The 12,070-nt window shown below is 42.5% G+C and overlaps 1 protein-coding gene across 5 annotated transcripts in view; it reads left to right on the top strand.

The window, feature by feature from the left end:
• Window positions 1–12,070, top strand: part of hps3 (HPS3 biogenesis of lysosomal organelles complex 2 subunit 1) — a 77,156-nt gene that overhangs the window by 57,019 nt on the left and 8,067 nt on the right. For 4 of the 5 annotated variants that reach the window (XM_063045377.1, XM_063045376.1, XM_063045375.1 and 1 more), the window contains exons 16-17: window positions 4,536–4,742; window positions 9,311–9,401. In XM_063045377.1, the coding sequence (XP_062901447.1) occupies window positions 4,536–4,742; window positions 9,311–9,401 (298 nt within the window). The remainder of the gene's footprint in view (window positions 1–4,535; window positions 4,743–9,310; window positions 9,402–12,070) is intronic. The other variant, XM_063045378.1, reaches the window with a different exon arrangement.

The following is a 12,070-nucleotide window of genomic DNA, read 5'->3' as shown; positions in this document are numbered from 1 at the left end:
TAAATTCCAGTGAATACAGGCCCAAGGCTGCCAAACACTCCTCATATGTTAACCCCTTCATTCCCAGAATCATCTTTGTGAACCTTTTCTGGAACCTCTCCAATGACAACACATCCTTTCTGAGATATGGGGCCCAAAACTGTTGACAATACTCCAAGTGCAGTGTGACTCGTGTCTTATAAAGCCTCAGCATTATGTCCTTGATTTTGTATTCAATTCCCCTTGATGTAAATGCCAATGTTGTGTTTGCTTTCTTTATCACAGACTCAATCTGTAAGTTAACCTTCTGGGTGTCTTGAACAAGTACTCCTAAGTTCCTTTGTACCTCTGATGTTTGGACCCTCTCCTCATTTATATAATAGTCCGTACTATTGTTCCTTTTACCAAAATGCATTATCATACATTTCCCAACACTATATTCCATCTGCCATTTTTTTTGCCGATTCTTCCAATTTGTCTAAGTCCTACTGGAATCACCTGGCTTCCCCTCCACCCATCTTTGTATCATTCGCAAACTTTGCCACAAAGCTATCAATTCCATTCTCCAAATCATTGACAAACAATGTGAAAAGTACCGGTCCCAATACTGACCCATGAAGAACACCACTAGTCACTGGCAGCCAACCAGAAAAGACCCCTTTTATTCCCACTCACTGCCTCCTGCCTGTCAGCTATTCCTCTATCCATGCCAGTATCTTTCCTGTAACGCCATAGGATTTTATCATGTTAAGCAGCCTTATCAAACACCTTCTGAAAATCCAAGTAAATGACATCCACTGCTTTGTCCACCTTGCTTGTTACTTATTCGAAGATCTCTAACATAGTTGTCAGGCAAGATTTCCCTTTACAGAAACAATGCTGACTTTGGCTTGTTTTATTATTAGTCTCCAAGTACCCCAAAACCTCATCCTTAATAATAGACTCCAACACTTTCCCGACCACTAAGGTTAGGCTAACTGGCCTATAATTTCCCTTCTTTTGCCTTCCTCCCTTCTTAAAGAGTGGAGTGATATTTGCAATCTTCCAGTCCTCTGGGACCATGCCAGAATCAAGGGCTTCTTGAAAGATCATGTCCAATGCATCTGTTATCTCTTCTGCAACCTCTCTCAGGACTCTGGGATGTAGTCCATCTGGTCCAGGTGACTTATCCACCTTAAGACCTTTGAGTTTGTCTAGCGCTTTTTCCTTTGTACTAGCAATGGCACTCACTCCTGTGCCCTGGCACTCATGGACCTCTGGCACACTGCTAGTGTCTTCCACAGTGAAAACAGACGCAAAGCACCCATTAAGTTCATCTGCCATTTCTTCGTTCCCATTACTACCTCACCAGCATCATTTTCCAGTGGTGCAATATCAGCTCTCACCTCCTTTTTACTCTTCAAAAAACTTCTTATATCCTGCTTTATATATTATTGGCTAGTTTGCCCTCATATTTCATCTTTTCTCTTTTTATAGCTTTTTTGGTTGCCTTTTGTTGGATTTTAAAAACTTCCCAATCATCCAACTTCCCACTCACTTTTGCTCTTTCCTTGGTTTTTATGCAGTCCTTAATTTCCCTTGCCTACCCCTGTTATTTGAGAACTACTTTCGCTGTGCTACATATCTATCCTGCACCTTGTAAACTATTTCTAGAAACTTCAGTCATCTCTGCTGTGCCGTCATCACTGCCAGAACCTTCAATCCAGCTGGGTAAGCTCCTCACTCATGCCTCTGTAATTCCCCTCATTCCATTGTGATCCTGATACATTTGACTTGTGCTTCTCCCTCTCAAATTGCAGTATGAATTTAATCATATTATGATCACTGTCTCCTAAGAGTTATTTGAGATTAAGCTCCCTAATAAGATCCAAGTTATTAGACAACACCCAATCTAAGACACTTTCCCCAAGTAGGCCCAAGCACAAGCTGCTCTAAAAAGCCATCTCATAGGCATTCAACAAATTACCCCTCTCATGATCCAACACCAACCTGATTTTCCCAATCTCTTTGCATATTGAAGTCCCCCATTACAATTGTGTAATTACCCCTATTATATGCCTTTTCCAGCTTCCTTTGCAATCTCGACCCTACATCTTGGCTATTTGGAAGCCTATATATAATTCCCATAATGGTTTTTTTAACCCTTGCAGTTTCTTAACTCCACCCAGAAAGATTCAACTTTCTCTGATCCTATGTCACCTCTTTCTAAAGATGTAATTCCATCTCTTACCAACAGAGCCACACCACCACCTATGCCTTCCTGCCTGTCCTTCTGATACAAAGTATATCCTTTGATGTTAGGCTCCCAACTATGGCCTTCCTTCAGCCACAACTCAGTGATGCCCACAACGTTATACCAGCCAATCTCTAATTGCGCCACAAGTTCATCCGCCCTATTAAGGATGCTACACGCACTTAAATACAACACCTTCAGACCTGCATTTGTACCCAGTCATTGGCTTGTCCATCCTTGCATTCATGTTACACCCACCATTTATTTGTAAATCTGCTGGCTCATCCTCAGCTCTATCATACTGGTTCCCATGCCCCTGTCATATTAGTTTAAACCACTCCCAACAGCTCTAGTACAGCGGTCCCCAACCACTGGGCCGCGGACCGGTACCAGGCCGCAAAGCATGTGCTACCGGGCCGCGAGGAAACGATATGAGTCAGCTGCACCTTTCCTCATTCTCTGTCATGCACTGTTGGACTTGAACATAGGGTTGCCAACTGTCCCATATTTGTCGGGACATTCCATATATTGGGCTAAATTGGTTTGTCCCATACGGGACCGTCCTTGTCCCATATTTCCCCCACTAAGGTCGAGCGTTCCTATGAAAACTTTTGTGCCGAAATGGCGTAAAGCGAAGAAGCAATTACCATTAATTTATATGGGAAAAATTTTTGAACATCCCCAGACCCAAAAAATAACCTAACCAATCATACCAAATGACACATAAAACCGAAAATAAATAACACTAACATATAGTAAAAGCAAGAATGATATGATAAATACACAGTCTATATAAAGTAGAAATAATGTATGTACAGTATAGTTGGGAAGATGAAGGCAAAACCGATTTGTGGGGAGAAAAATCGGCAAGTATGCACATGCGTACATCACATGCTCACGTCACACATGCGCACACAGGTGCCCGTGCAAGTCTTCATGGTCATGGTAGTCTTTTCAGGGTAAAGTGTCCTGGGATTTGACTGCTACTTTTGTCCCTTATTTGGGAGTGAGAAAGCTGGCAACCCTAACTGTAAAAGACATGTTGAGGTGAGTTTAACCCACTTGAACATTCACCCCCCCATCCCCCCCCCCACCCCGGTCAGCCGGTCCACAAGAATATTGTCAATATTAAACCAGTCCGTGGTGCAAAAAAGGTTGGGGACCCCTGCTCTAGTAAACCTGCCCGTGAGAATATTGGTCCCCCTCGGATTCAAGTGCAACCCGTCCCTTTTGTACAGGTCGCACCTGCCCCAGAAGTGGTCCCAATTATCCAGAAATCTGAATCCCTGCCCCCTGCTCCAATTCTTCAGCCACACATTTATCCACCACCTCATTCTATTCCTATCCTCACTGCCACGTGGTACAGGCAGCAATCCTGAGATTACTCCAGGTAAGGTCATTTGATTCCGAACAATTAGTTTATTGATTATTACAGAATGTCTTCCTAATGCTTCCCACTCCCTCCACTCTCCCTTCCTCTTTTCCCAAACATGATTCCCTGCTCTCTCAGCCCTTCCCATTTCAGTCCACAATGGAGACTCATATCAAAATCAGGTTTATTATCAATCATCTAGGTCATGAAATGTGTTTTCTTTTGTGGCAGCAGTACAGTGCAATACATAAAATTACTACAGTTCTGTACAAAAGTCTTACGACCCTAGCTCTATATATATATATATGCCTAAGGCTTTTGCGCAGTACTGTACTTGCATTGACCTTTAATAAAGACCGCTAGTCTTCAATTATGTGTTACTTCAATCAGTCTAGCTGTTCAATATCCTCCCACTGCTCCATTTATTCCCCACAGAAACTTTACTCGCTCCAACCCTGATTTTCCCTTCCTCCATGGTGCATGCCTATATTCTCTGAAGTTAAAAGACCATAAGACCAGCTTATGTGATGAGCTAAGTTCTTTGTTCTGATATTCAGGGCATGAAGGGATACGGGAAGAAGGCAGGAGATTGGGGCTGAGAGGGAAAATGGATCAGCCATGATGAAATGACAGAGCAGACTCGATGGGCCAAATGGACTAATTCTGCTCCTATATCCTATGGTCTCATGATGTTCAAGATGAAATGAATTTGATATGTTTTGCCCACAGTTGGGTTGGTTGTCTAATAAGATGTTTCATTTCACATCTAGCGTGGCTGTGCCTTGCTAAACAATCCCACACCAGGGCCATCCATCTCCTTAAGGCTTTCACTCCCCTCTACATTCTACAATGAGTAACAGAGATTGAAAAGGCCCCTAGAGAGTAGGGGTAGGTCCAGGACTTTGCACGCATTTTGGAATCTTATGACCATTTCTTTAATTTTATTCATAGTCCATTCTGTGTGGTTCTTCAATCGAAATAACTTCTGTTCTTCACCTTCTGCAACACCTGCCTGATGATGACCTGACAGCACTAAGTATCTATGCATTGTGTGACACCAGACTGGGCAAATGTGAGCATGTAACTGACCTTCTCCTCGACCGATGCCCTGAAGCGCTTCTACCATTTGCCACCTGTGAGATGCAGCAAGGGAATCAGGTTTGCCTCAATCACTACCTCCAATCTTTTAGCCTTCGAGTCAAATGTATTGGATAGGGAAGTGAATTCATCGAAAGCATAGGATTCGGGAGACCACTCAGTCTAGAAGGTCCAAATCTTACTTCCCATCACTGGGCCAAGCCCCTTCCAATAAACATGGGAGCAGTAATTAAACATGATCATTTGTCTCTGCTACTCATGCAATGCAACTACTCGAGTTCAGTTGGCAGATATCTCCAGATGTTTATTAACTTCTCCAATTTTAGCAAAGGTAACTCACAAACTCTACTGAACCCTCCTCCAAGTAGTCATAGTCAATGCAAGCCTCACCTTCCTGTGGAGCAAAGAACTAAAAATCCCATGACAGTAAATAGAGGAAGGGAGAGTGCTCTCCATATTATCTTCTTCCTGCTGTCGGTGGAATGGAAGCAGAAGAAATGGTAAAGGTGGTGAGCCATTTTTCCTGTGCTTCCTCCATTCCTGAATATGATCATGGCTGCTCTTTCTCCCAGTGCCATTTTCCTGTTTTATCTCTTGATATCCAAGAACCTATCAAACTCTGTCAGTGGCTGAGCCTGCACAATTGTCTTGGATAGAATTCCTAATATTTACAACCCTCTGGGCAAAGAAATTTCTTCTTTTATCTGTCATTACATCAGATACTGTGTCTTAAAGTGAACACAACAACTCAATGCCAGTGTTTCTGAATTACGTTTCCATCATGAACAATTGTGTCATCTGTCACTCTTTACATTACCCTACAGGGCCATTGAATCTGCTCCACCATTCCATCAAGCTCATTCTCCTACCTTCTTCCCATAACTTTGAAACCCTTACTAATTGAGAACCTATCAACCTACCCTTTAAATATACCCAATGGCTTGGTTCTCCAGCCATTTGCGGCAATAAATTCCACAGATTAACCATCATCTGGCTAAATAAATTCCTCCTAGTCTCTGTTCTAAAAGAACATCCCTCTATTTTAAGTCTGTGCCCTCTGGTCCTAGACCACCACCCTCCTCCCACTAGAGGGAACATTCTCTCCACTTCGCTCCAGCTAGGTCTTTCAATATTTGATAGGTGTCAATGAGATGCCCTCTCATTTTGCTGAACCCCAGTGAGTACAGACCCAGACCCATCAAACAGTTTTCATATGTTTATTCTCATGAACTTCCTCTGAACCCTCTCCAAGGCCATCATATCTTTACTTAGATAAGGGGCCCAAAACTGGTCACAACATTCCAAGTGTAATTTGACCAGTTCTGTATAAAGCCTTAGCATTATATCCTTGCTTTTATATTCTAGTCCTCTCAAAATGAGTGCTGACATTGTATTTGCCTTCCTTACCACCAACTCAAAAAGAGAAATAATGTATGAGATCATGAAAAGGCAACATGGCTTCATTGGACATGTGATTAGGAAAGAGGAGTTAGAATGCACGGTAATTATGGGAAAGATTGAAGGGAAGAAAGCAAGAGGAAGGCAAAGACAAATAATGATGGATACCAATGAAATGAATACCAATGAATTGATCCACTTGACCCGAAACAGGAGTGTGTGGTCCATGGCAGTGAAAGCTCAAACTGGGCATGGCACCTGATAATGATGATGATGATGACCACCAACTCAACTTGCAAGTTAACCTTTAGGAAATCCTACATGAGGAACTCCATGTCCCTTTGCATCTCTGATTTCTGAATTTTCTCCCTGCTTTGTCCATGCCATTATTCCTTCTACCAAAGTTCATGACCACACACTTCCCAACACTATCTTCCATCGGCCACTTCTTTGCCCAGTCTCCTAATCTGTTTTAAGTCTTTCTGCAGTCTCCCTGCCTCTCCACCCATCTTTGTATTATCTGCAAACTTGGCCACAAAGCCATTAATTGTGTTATCCATGTCATTGACATAACATGAAATTAAGTTGTCCCAACACCAACTCATGCGGAACACTACGAGTCACCTGCAGCCAACCAGAAAAGGCCCCCTTTATTCCAACTCTTTGCCTCCTGCCAGTCAGCCAATCTTCTAGCAATACTAGTAATCTTCTTGTAATACCATGGGCTCTTATCTTGTTTGGCAGCCTCATGTGTGGCACCTTGTCAAAGGCCTAATGAAAATCCAAATCAAACAGCGCCCATTGACTCCCCTTTGTCTCTTATTCCACCTGTTATTTCCTTAAAGAATTCCAACAGATTTGTCAGGCAAGATTTCCCCTTAAGTAAACTATGCTGACTTTGGCCTATTTTATCATATGCTTCTGAGTACACCTCATAGAACACCATAGCACAGAAACAAGTGCTTTAGCCCATTTAGTATAACCCAAACTATTAATCTGTCTAGTCCCATCAACCAGCACATGGACCATAGACCTCCATACCCCTCCCATCTATGTACTTGTCCAAATTTCTCTTAAATGTTGAAATGAAACCTGCATCTACTACTTCTGCTGGCAGCTCGTTCCACACTCTTACCACCCTCTGAATGAAGAAGTTCCCCCTTGATGTTCTGCTTAAATATTTCACCTTTCACTCTGAACCTACGACATCTAGTTCTAGTTCTATCCAACCCCAGTGGGGAAACCCTGCTTGCTTTTACCCAATCTATACCCTCATAATTTTGTATACCTCTATCAAATCTCCCCTCATTCTCCTGCACTCTAGGAAATAAAGTCCTAACCTATTCAACATTTCCATATAACTCAACCTCATCTCCTGGCAACATCGTTGTAAATTTTCTCTGCACTCTCTCAATCTTATTGACATCCTTCCTGTACGTAGGTGATCAAAACTGGACATACTGCTTCAAATTAGGCCTTAGCAATGTCTGAAAAAAACTTCATCCTTAAAAATGGACTCTAACATCTTCCTAACCATTGAGGTCTAGCTAACTGGCCTGTAGTTTCCTTTCTTTTCCCTGCCTCCCTTCTTAAAAAGTGGTGTGATTTTTGCAATTTCCCAGTGCTCTGGAACCATTCCAGAAAGATCCCGGCTAATGCCTCCACAATCTCTTCAGCCACCACTTTTAGAAATCTGGGGTGTAGTCCATCTGTTCCAGATGGCTTAGCTACCTTCTAACCTTTCAATTTCTCAAACACCTTTTCCTTAGTAATAGTAACTGCACTTACTTCTGCCCCTTACACTCTTGAATTTTTGGCATTTTGCTGGCATCTTCCACAGTGAAGACTGACGCAAAATACTTACTGAGTTAGCCTGCCAGTTCTTTACCTCCTCCCCATTACTACCTCTCCAGCATCATTTTCCAGCTGTCCAATAATCCACTCTCATCTCTCTAAAACTCTTTATATATCTGAAAAAAACAACTTTTAGGATCCTGTTTTATATTATTGGCTGGGTTACCTTCATTTTTCATCTTTTCTCTCTTTATGGCATTTTTAGTTGCCATCTGTTGCTTTTTAAAAGCTACCCAGTCCCCTAACTTCCCACGAACATTTGCTATATTATATGCCCTCACTTTTGCTTTTATACTGTCTTTGAGTTCTCTTGTCAGCTATTGTTACCTCATCCTCTTTTTAGAATACTATTTCATCCTTGGGATTTATTCATCCTGTATTTTCGGAATTGCCCCCAGAAACTCTAGCCATTCTTGTTCTGTCGTCATTCCTACTAATATCCCTTTCTCATCAACCTCGGCCAGTTCCTCTCTCATGCCTCTGTAGTTTCCTTTAATACTGATACATTTGACTTTATCTTTTCCCTCTCAAACTGCAGGGTGAATTTGATCATATTATGACCATTGCTTCTTAAGGGTTCGTGCCTTAAGCTCCCTAATCCAGTCCAGTTGATTACACAACACCCAATCCAGAATTGCTTTCTTTGTAGTGGGCTCAACTACAATCTGCCCTAAAAAGTCGTCTCTTAAGCAGACATCCCACCTCTCCCGGAAGTTCTGGGAGTCTCCCGCAAATTGATAGCAGCTCCCTGATGCCTGGAAATTATATACAATATCCCGGAAATCGATTTTTTTGAGAGGGAGAGGGAGCACAAGAGCGAGCATCCTGACTGGTCTCTCTTCGTGCTAAGTAAACCTGTCAGTTTTCTCTGTGGGCGGGCTTTACAGTCAACCTCAAAAATAATGACAGTGTTGCTCGCTGCACTGTTTGCAACAGTGACTTTTCTATTGCCCATGGTGGGTTAAAACGTAAAAGGTGAGTTTAACAGGTGTCATTCGTTCATTAGCGTAGCTAACGTTATTTAAACTAGCTGGCTGGCTGCTAAGGAGCTACTCTATTGATGTCCTACGTGATGAGGCCAAACTCCCTGTAGACTTGCTTAAAGTTGTAATAGAATAAACATGATAATATAATATAAGTACATATTTTAATGTCACATTTTCTGCATATACCCAACTTGGTTTACAGATTAGACAAAATCACTGAACAAAGTATTACATACACCCTTGGAGGTCGACCGGGGGGCGGGGGGGGGGGATTCTTATGGAACAGAATTGTCCATATCCTTCTGCTTTTCAACTTGATTAAAATAAATATTCCACCAACTCAATGGAAATTCCCTCCAATGACATAACACCCAGCTTTTCTGCTTTCAGCCTCTGTGGTGGAAGAAACTGCTGCCTGAACTTTGCAGGCGAATAAGAGGAACTGGAAGAGAAAATAAAATCCTGGTGTCTTCACTGCAGGGTATGTACTTGTATCTCTCATCTTTCTAGTAACAGATTTAGTTTGAATGTACACAAGCCTGAAAGCTTGGATGACCAGGCTGAAGTACAGGTTTTGAATCTACTTCATTTTGGCCTTCCACCTTATCGTCCACCTGCACTTTCTCTATAACTGTAACAATATATTCCTTTGTACTCCCCATTGTTCTGATGCGATTAAATGATTGGATGGTGGCATGCAAAATAAAGTATTTTCACTGTTCCTTGTCAAGTCAAGTTTATTGTATATAATGTATATAACCATATAATATGTATAGAAATGAGATGTTTGTCCGAACCAGTGCGTAAAGCACACTTAGCACACATAACACATGATAACTTATGAAGGTAAAGATAAACAGATGAATTACGCAAAAATAACAAACTAAAGTGCATAAATTAAGTATTGTAAGGTACAGAACAGATTAACCAGTGACATGTTGAATACGATGTGGCAGGGAGTTCAGAAGAAACTGTTTCCCATCCTGACCATTCTTGTTTTTATGCATCGGAGTCTCCTGCCTGATGGCAGAAAGTCAAAGAGGATGCTGGATGGATGGGTGGGATCCTTAATAATATAAAGGCCCCTGCATATGCAGCACTCCTGATAAATCAGAATCAGGTTTATTATCACCAACATGTGTCATGAAATTTGTTAACTTAGCAGCAGCAGTTCAATGCAATACATAATATAGATGAAGAAAAATAATAATAATGATAATAATAATAATAATAAATAAATAAATGATCGTATACGTATATTGAATAGATTAAAAATCGTGCGAAAAACAGAAATAATATATATTAAAAAAAGTAAGGTAGTGTTCACAGGTTCAATGTCCATTTAGGAATTGCATGGCAGAGGGGAAGAAGCTGTTCTTGAATCGCTGAGCATGTGCCTTCAGGCTTCTGTACCTCCTACCTGATGGTACCAGTGAGAAAAGGGCGTGCCCTGGGTGCTGGAGGTCCTTAATAATGGACGCTGCCTTTCTGAGACGCCGCTCCTTGAAGATGTCCTGGAGGTCCTTAATAATGGACGCTGCCTTTCTGAGACGCCGCTCCTTGAAGATGTCCTGGGTACTTTGTAGGCTAGTCCCCCAGATGGAGCTGACTAAATTTACAACCCTCTGCAGCTTCTTTCGGTCCCAGATGGATGGTAGGGAGACCCTATGATGCTCTCAGCTGTTCTGCCATCCCTTTGTAGGGACTTCCAGTCCAATGCTCAGCTGCTCCTGTACCAGATGAACTTGCAACTTGTCAGGATGTTCTCAATGGTGCTCCTGTAAAATGCAGTTAAGATGGGGGTGCACCGGGGTGCACCGGGGTGCCAGGCTCCGTGTTGTCAGGTAAGGCTAGGAAAGCATTCGGCCGGAATCGGTTCCCGGCTCCCAGCTCCTCTCCATTTCGATCCCCTGCCACCTACCATTGGCAGAGATGAGGAAAGGGAGTCTCCTCGCTGCCATAACCCGTCCGGCTCACTCCGGGTGGGGGCAGGGAGCCTCGCTCGCCTCAATCTTCTTAGGAAGTGGAGGCAACGCCTACTGCTGTGCCTTCTTGTTCAGGGAGGTGATATTAAGGGCCCAGGTGAGGTCATCCGTGATGTGAGTTCACAGGTACTTGGTGCATTTAACCCTCCCTGCAAAGTAGCCACGTATTTGTACGCGACTACGTTTCAGAAGTGTTTTTTGGCAAATGGTCTTTCGGTTTGTCCTGTTATTGTAAAAGGACCTCTTAAAGGCTAAACCTCTACAACCTTTTGTTGCACAAACCAGTTTCTGAAGGGTAGCTTATTTGTTTTACCTTCCTAAGTACCCCGACAGTTTTCTATTTTGCCCACATCTCTCTTGGTTAATTATCCCTCTGTGCTTGGAAATGGTTGCAGGGTTTGGAAGTAGCTATTTTTATGGAAGCATAGGCTATTCAGCAGCCCTTTGGACCTGCCTCTCAATTCAACACCACTGATCATCCAGTTCAGTGTCCTGCTCTTGCCTTCTCTCAGTGCAGGTGACCTGGCTTCAATTTCTGCCACTAGCTGCAAGTAGTTTGTATGTTTTCCCCGTGCCCACGTGGTTTTCCTCCCGGTGCTCTGGTTTCCTTCCAGAGTCCAAAAACGTACCAATTGGAAGGTTAATTGGTTATTATAAACTGGCCTGTGATTAGGCTAGGATTAAATTGGGGCATTGCTGAGCAGTGACGTGGCTTGAAGTAATATTACAGTAATCTACATATTACTAAAATTTTAAATTTTATGTATTGCACTCTATTGTTGCCACAATACAACAAATTTCACAACATGTCAGTGACAATGAACCTGATTTTGGTTCAGTGTTTGTGCTGTAGACCTGTATTGCTGCTGGTGATAACTATATCCCTAACACGAGACTTGTGCTGGCTTCATATCAGATTACTTTCAAACAAGAGAAGATCTGCAGATGTTTGAAATCCAAACAACACATACAAAATGCTGGAGGGACTCAGCAGGCCAGGCAGTATCTATGGAAAAGGGTACAGTCGACATTTTGGGCCAAGACCCTTCTGCAGGACTGTAGAAAAAACGCTGAGGAGTAGATTTAAAAGATGGGGAGAGGGGGGAGAGAAACACAAGGTGATAGGTGAAACCAGAAGGGGGAGCGGGAGAATGAAGTAAAGAGC

The sequence above is a fragment of the Mobula hypostoma genome, chromosome 4 (genome assembly GCF_963921235.1).
Source record: "Mobula hypostoma chromosome 4, sMobHyp1.1, whole genome shotgun sequence".
Classification (NCBI taxonomy): domain Eukaryota; kingdom Metazoa; phylum Chordata; class Chondrichthyes; order Myliobatiformes; family Myliobatidae; genus Mobula; species Mobula hypostoma.
This window is presented reverse-complemented; position numbering and strand designations above follow the sequence as displayed.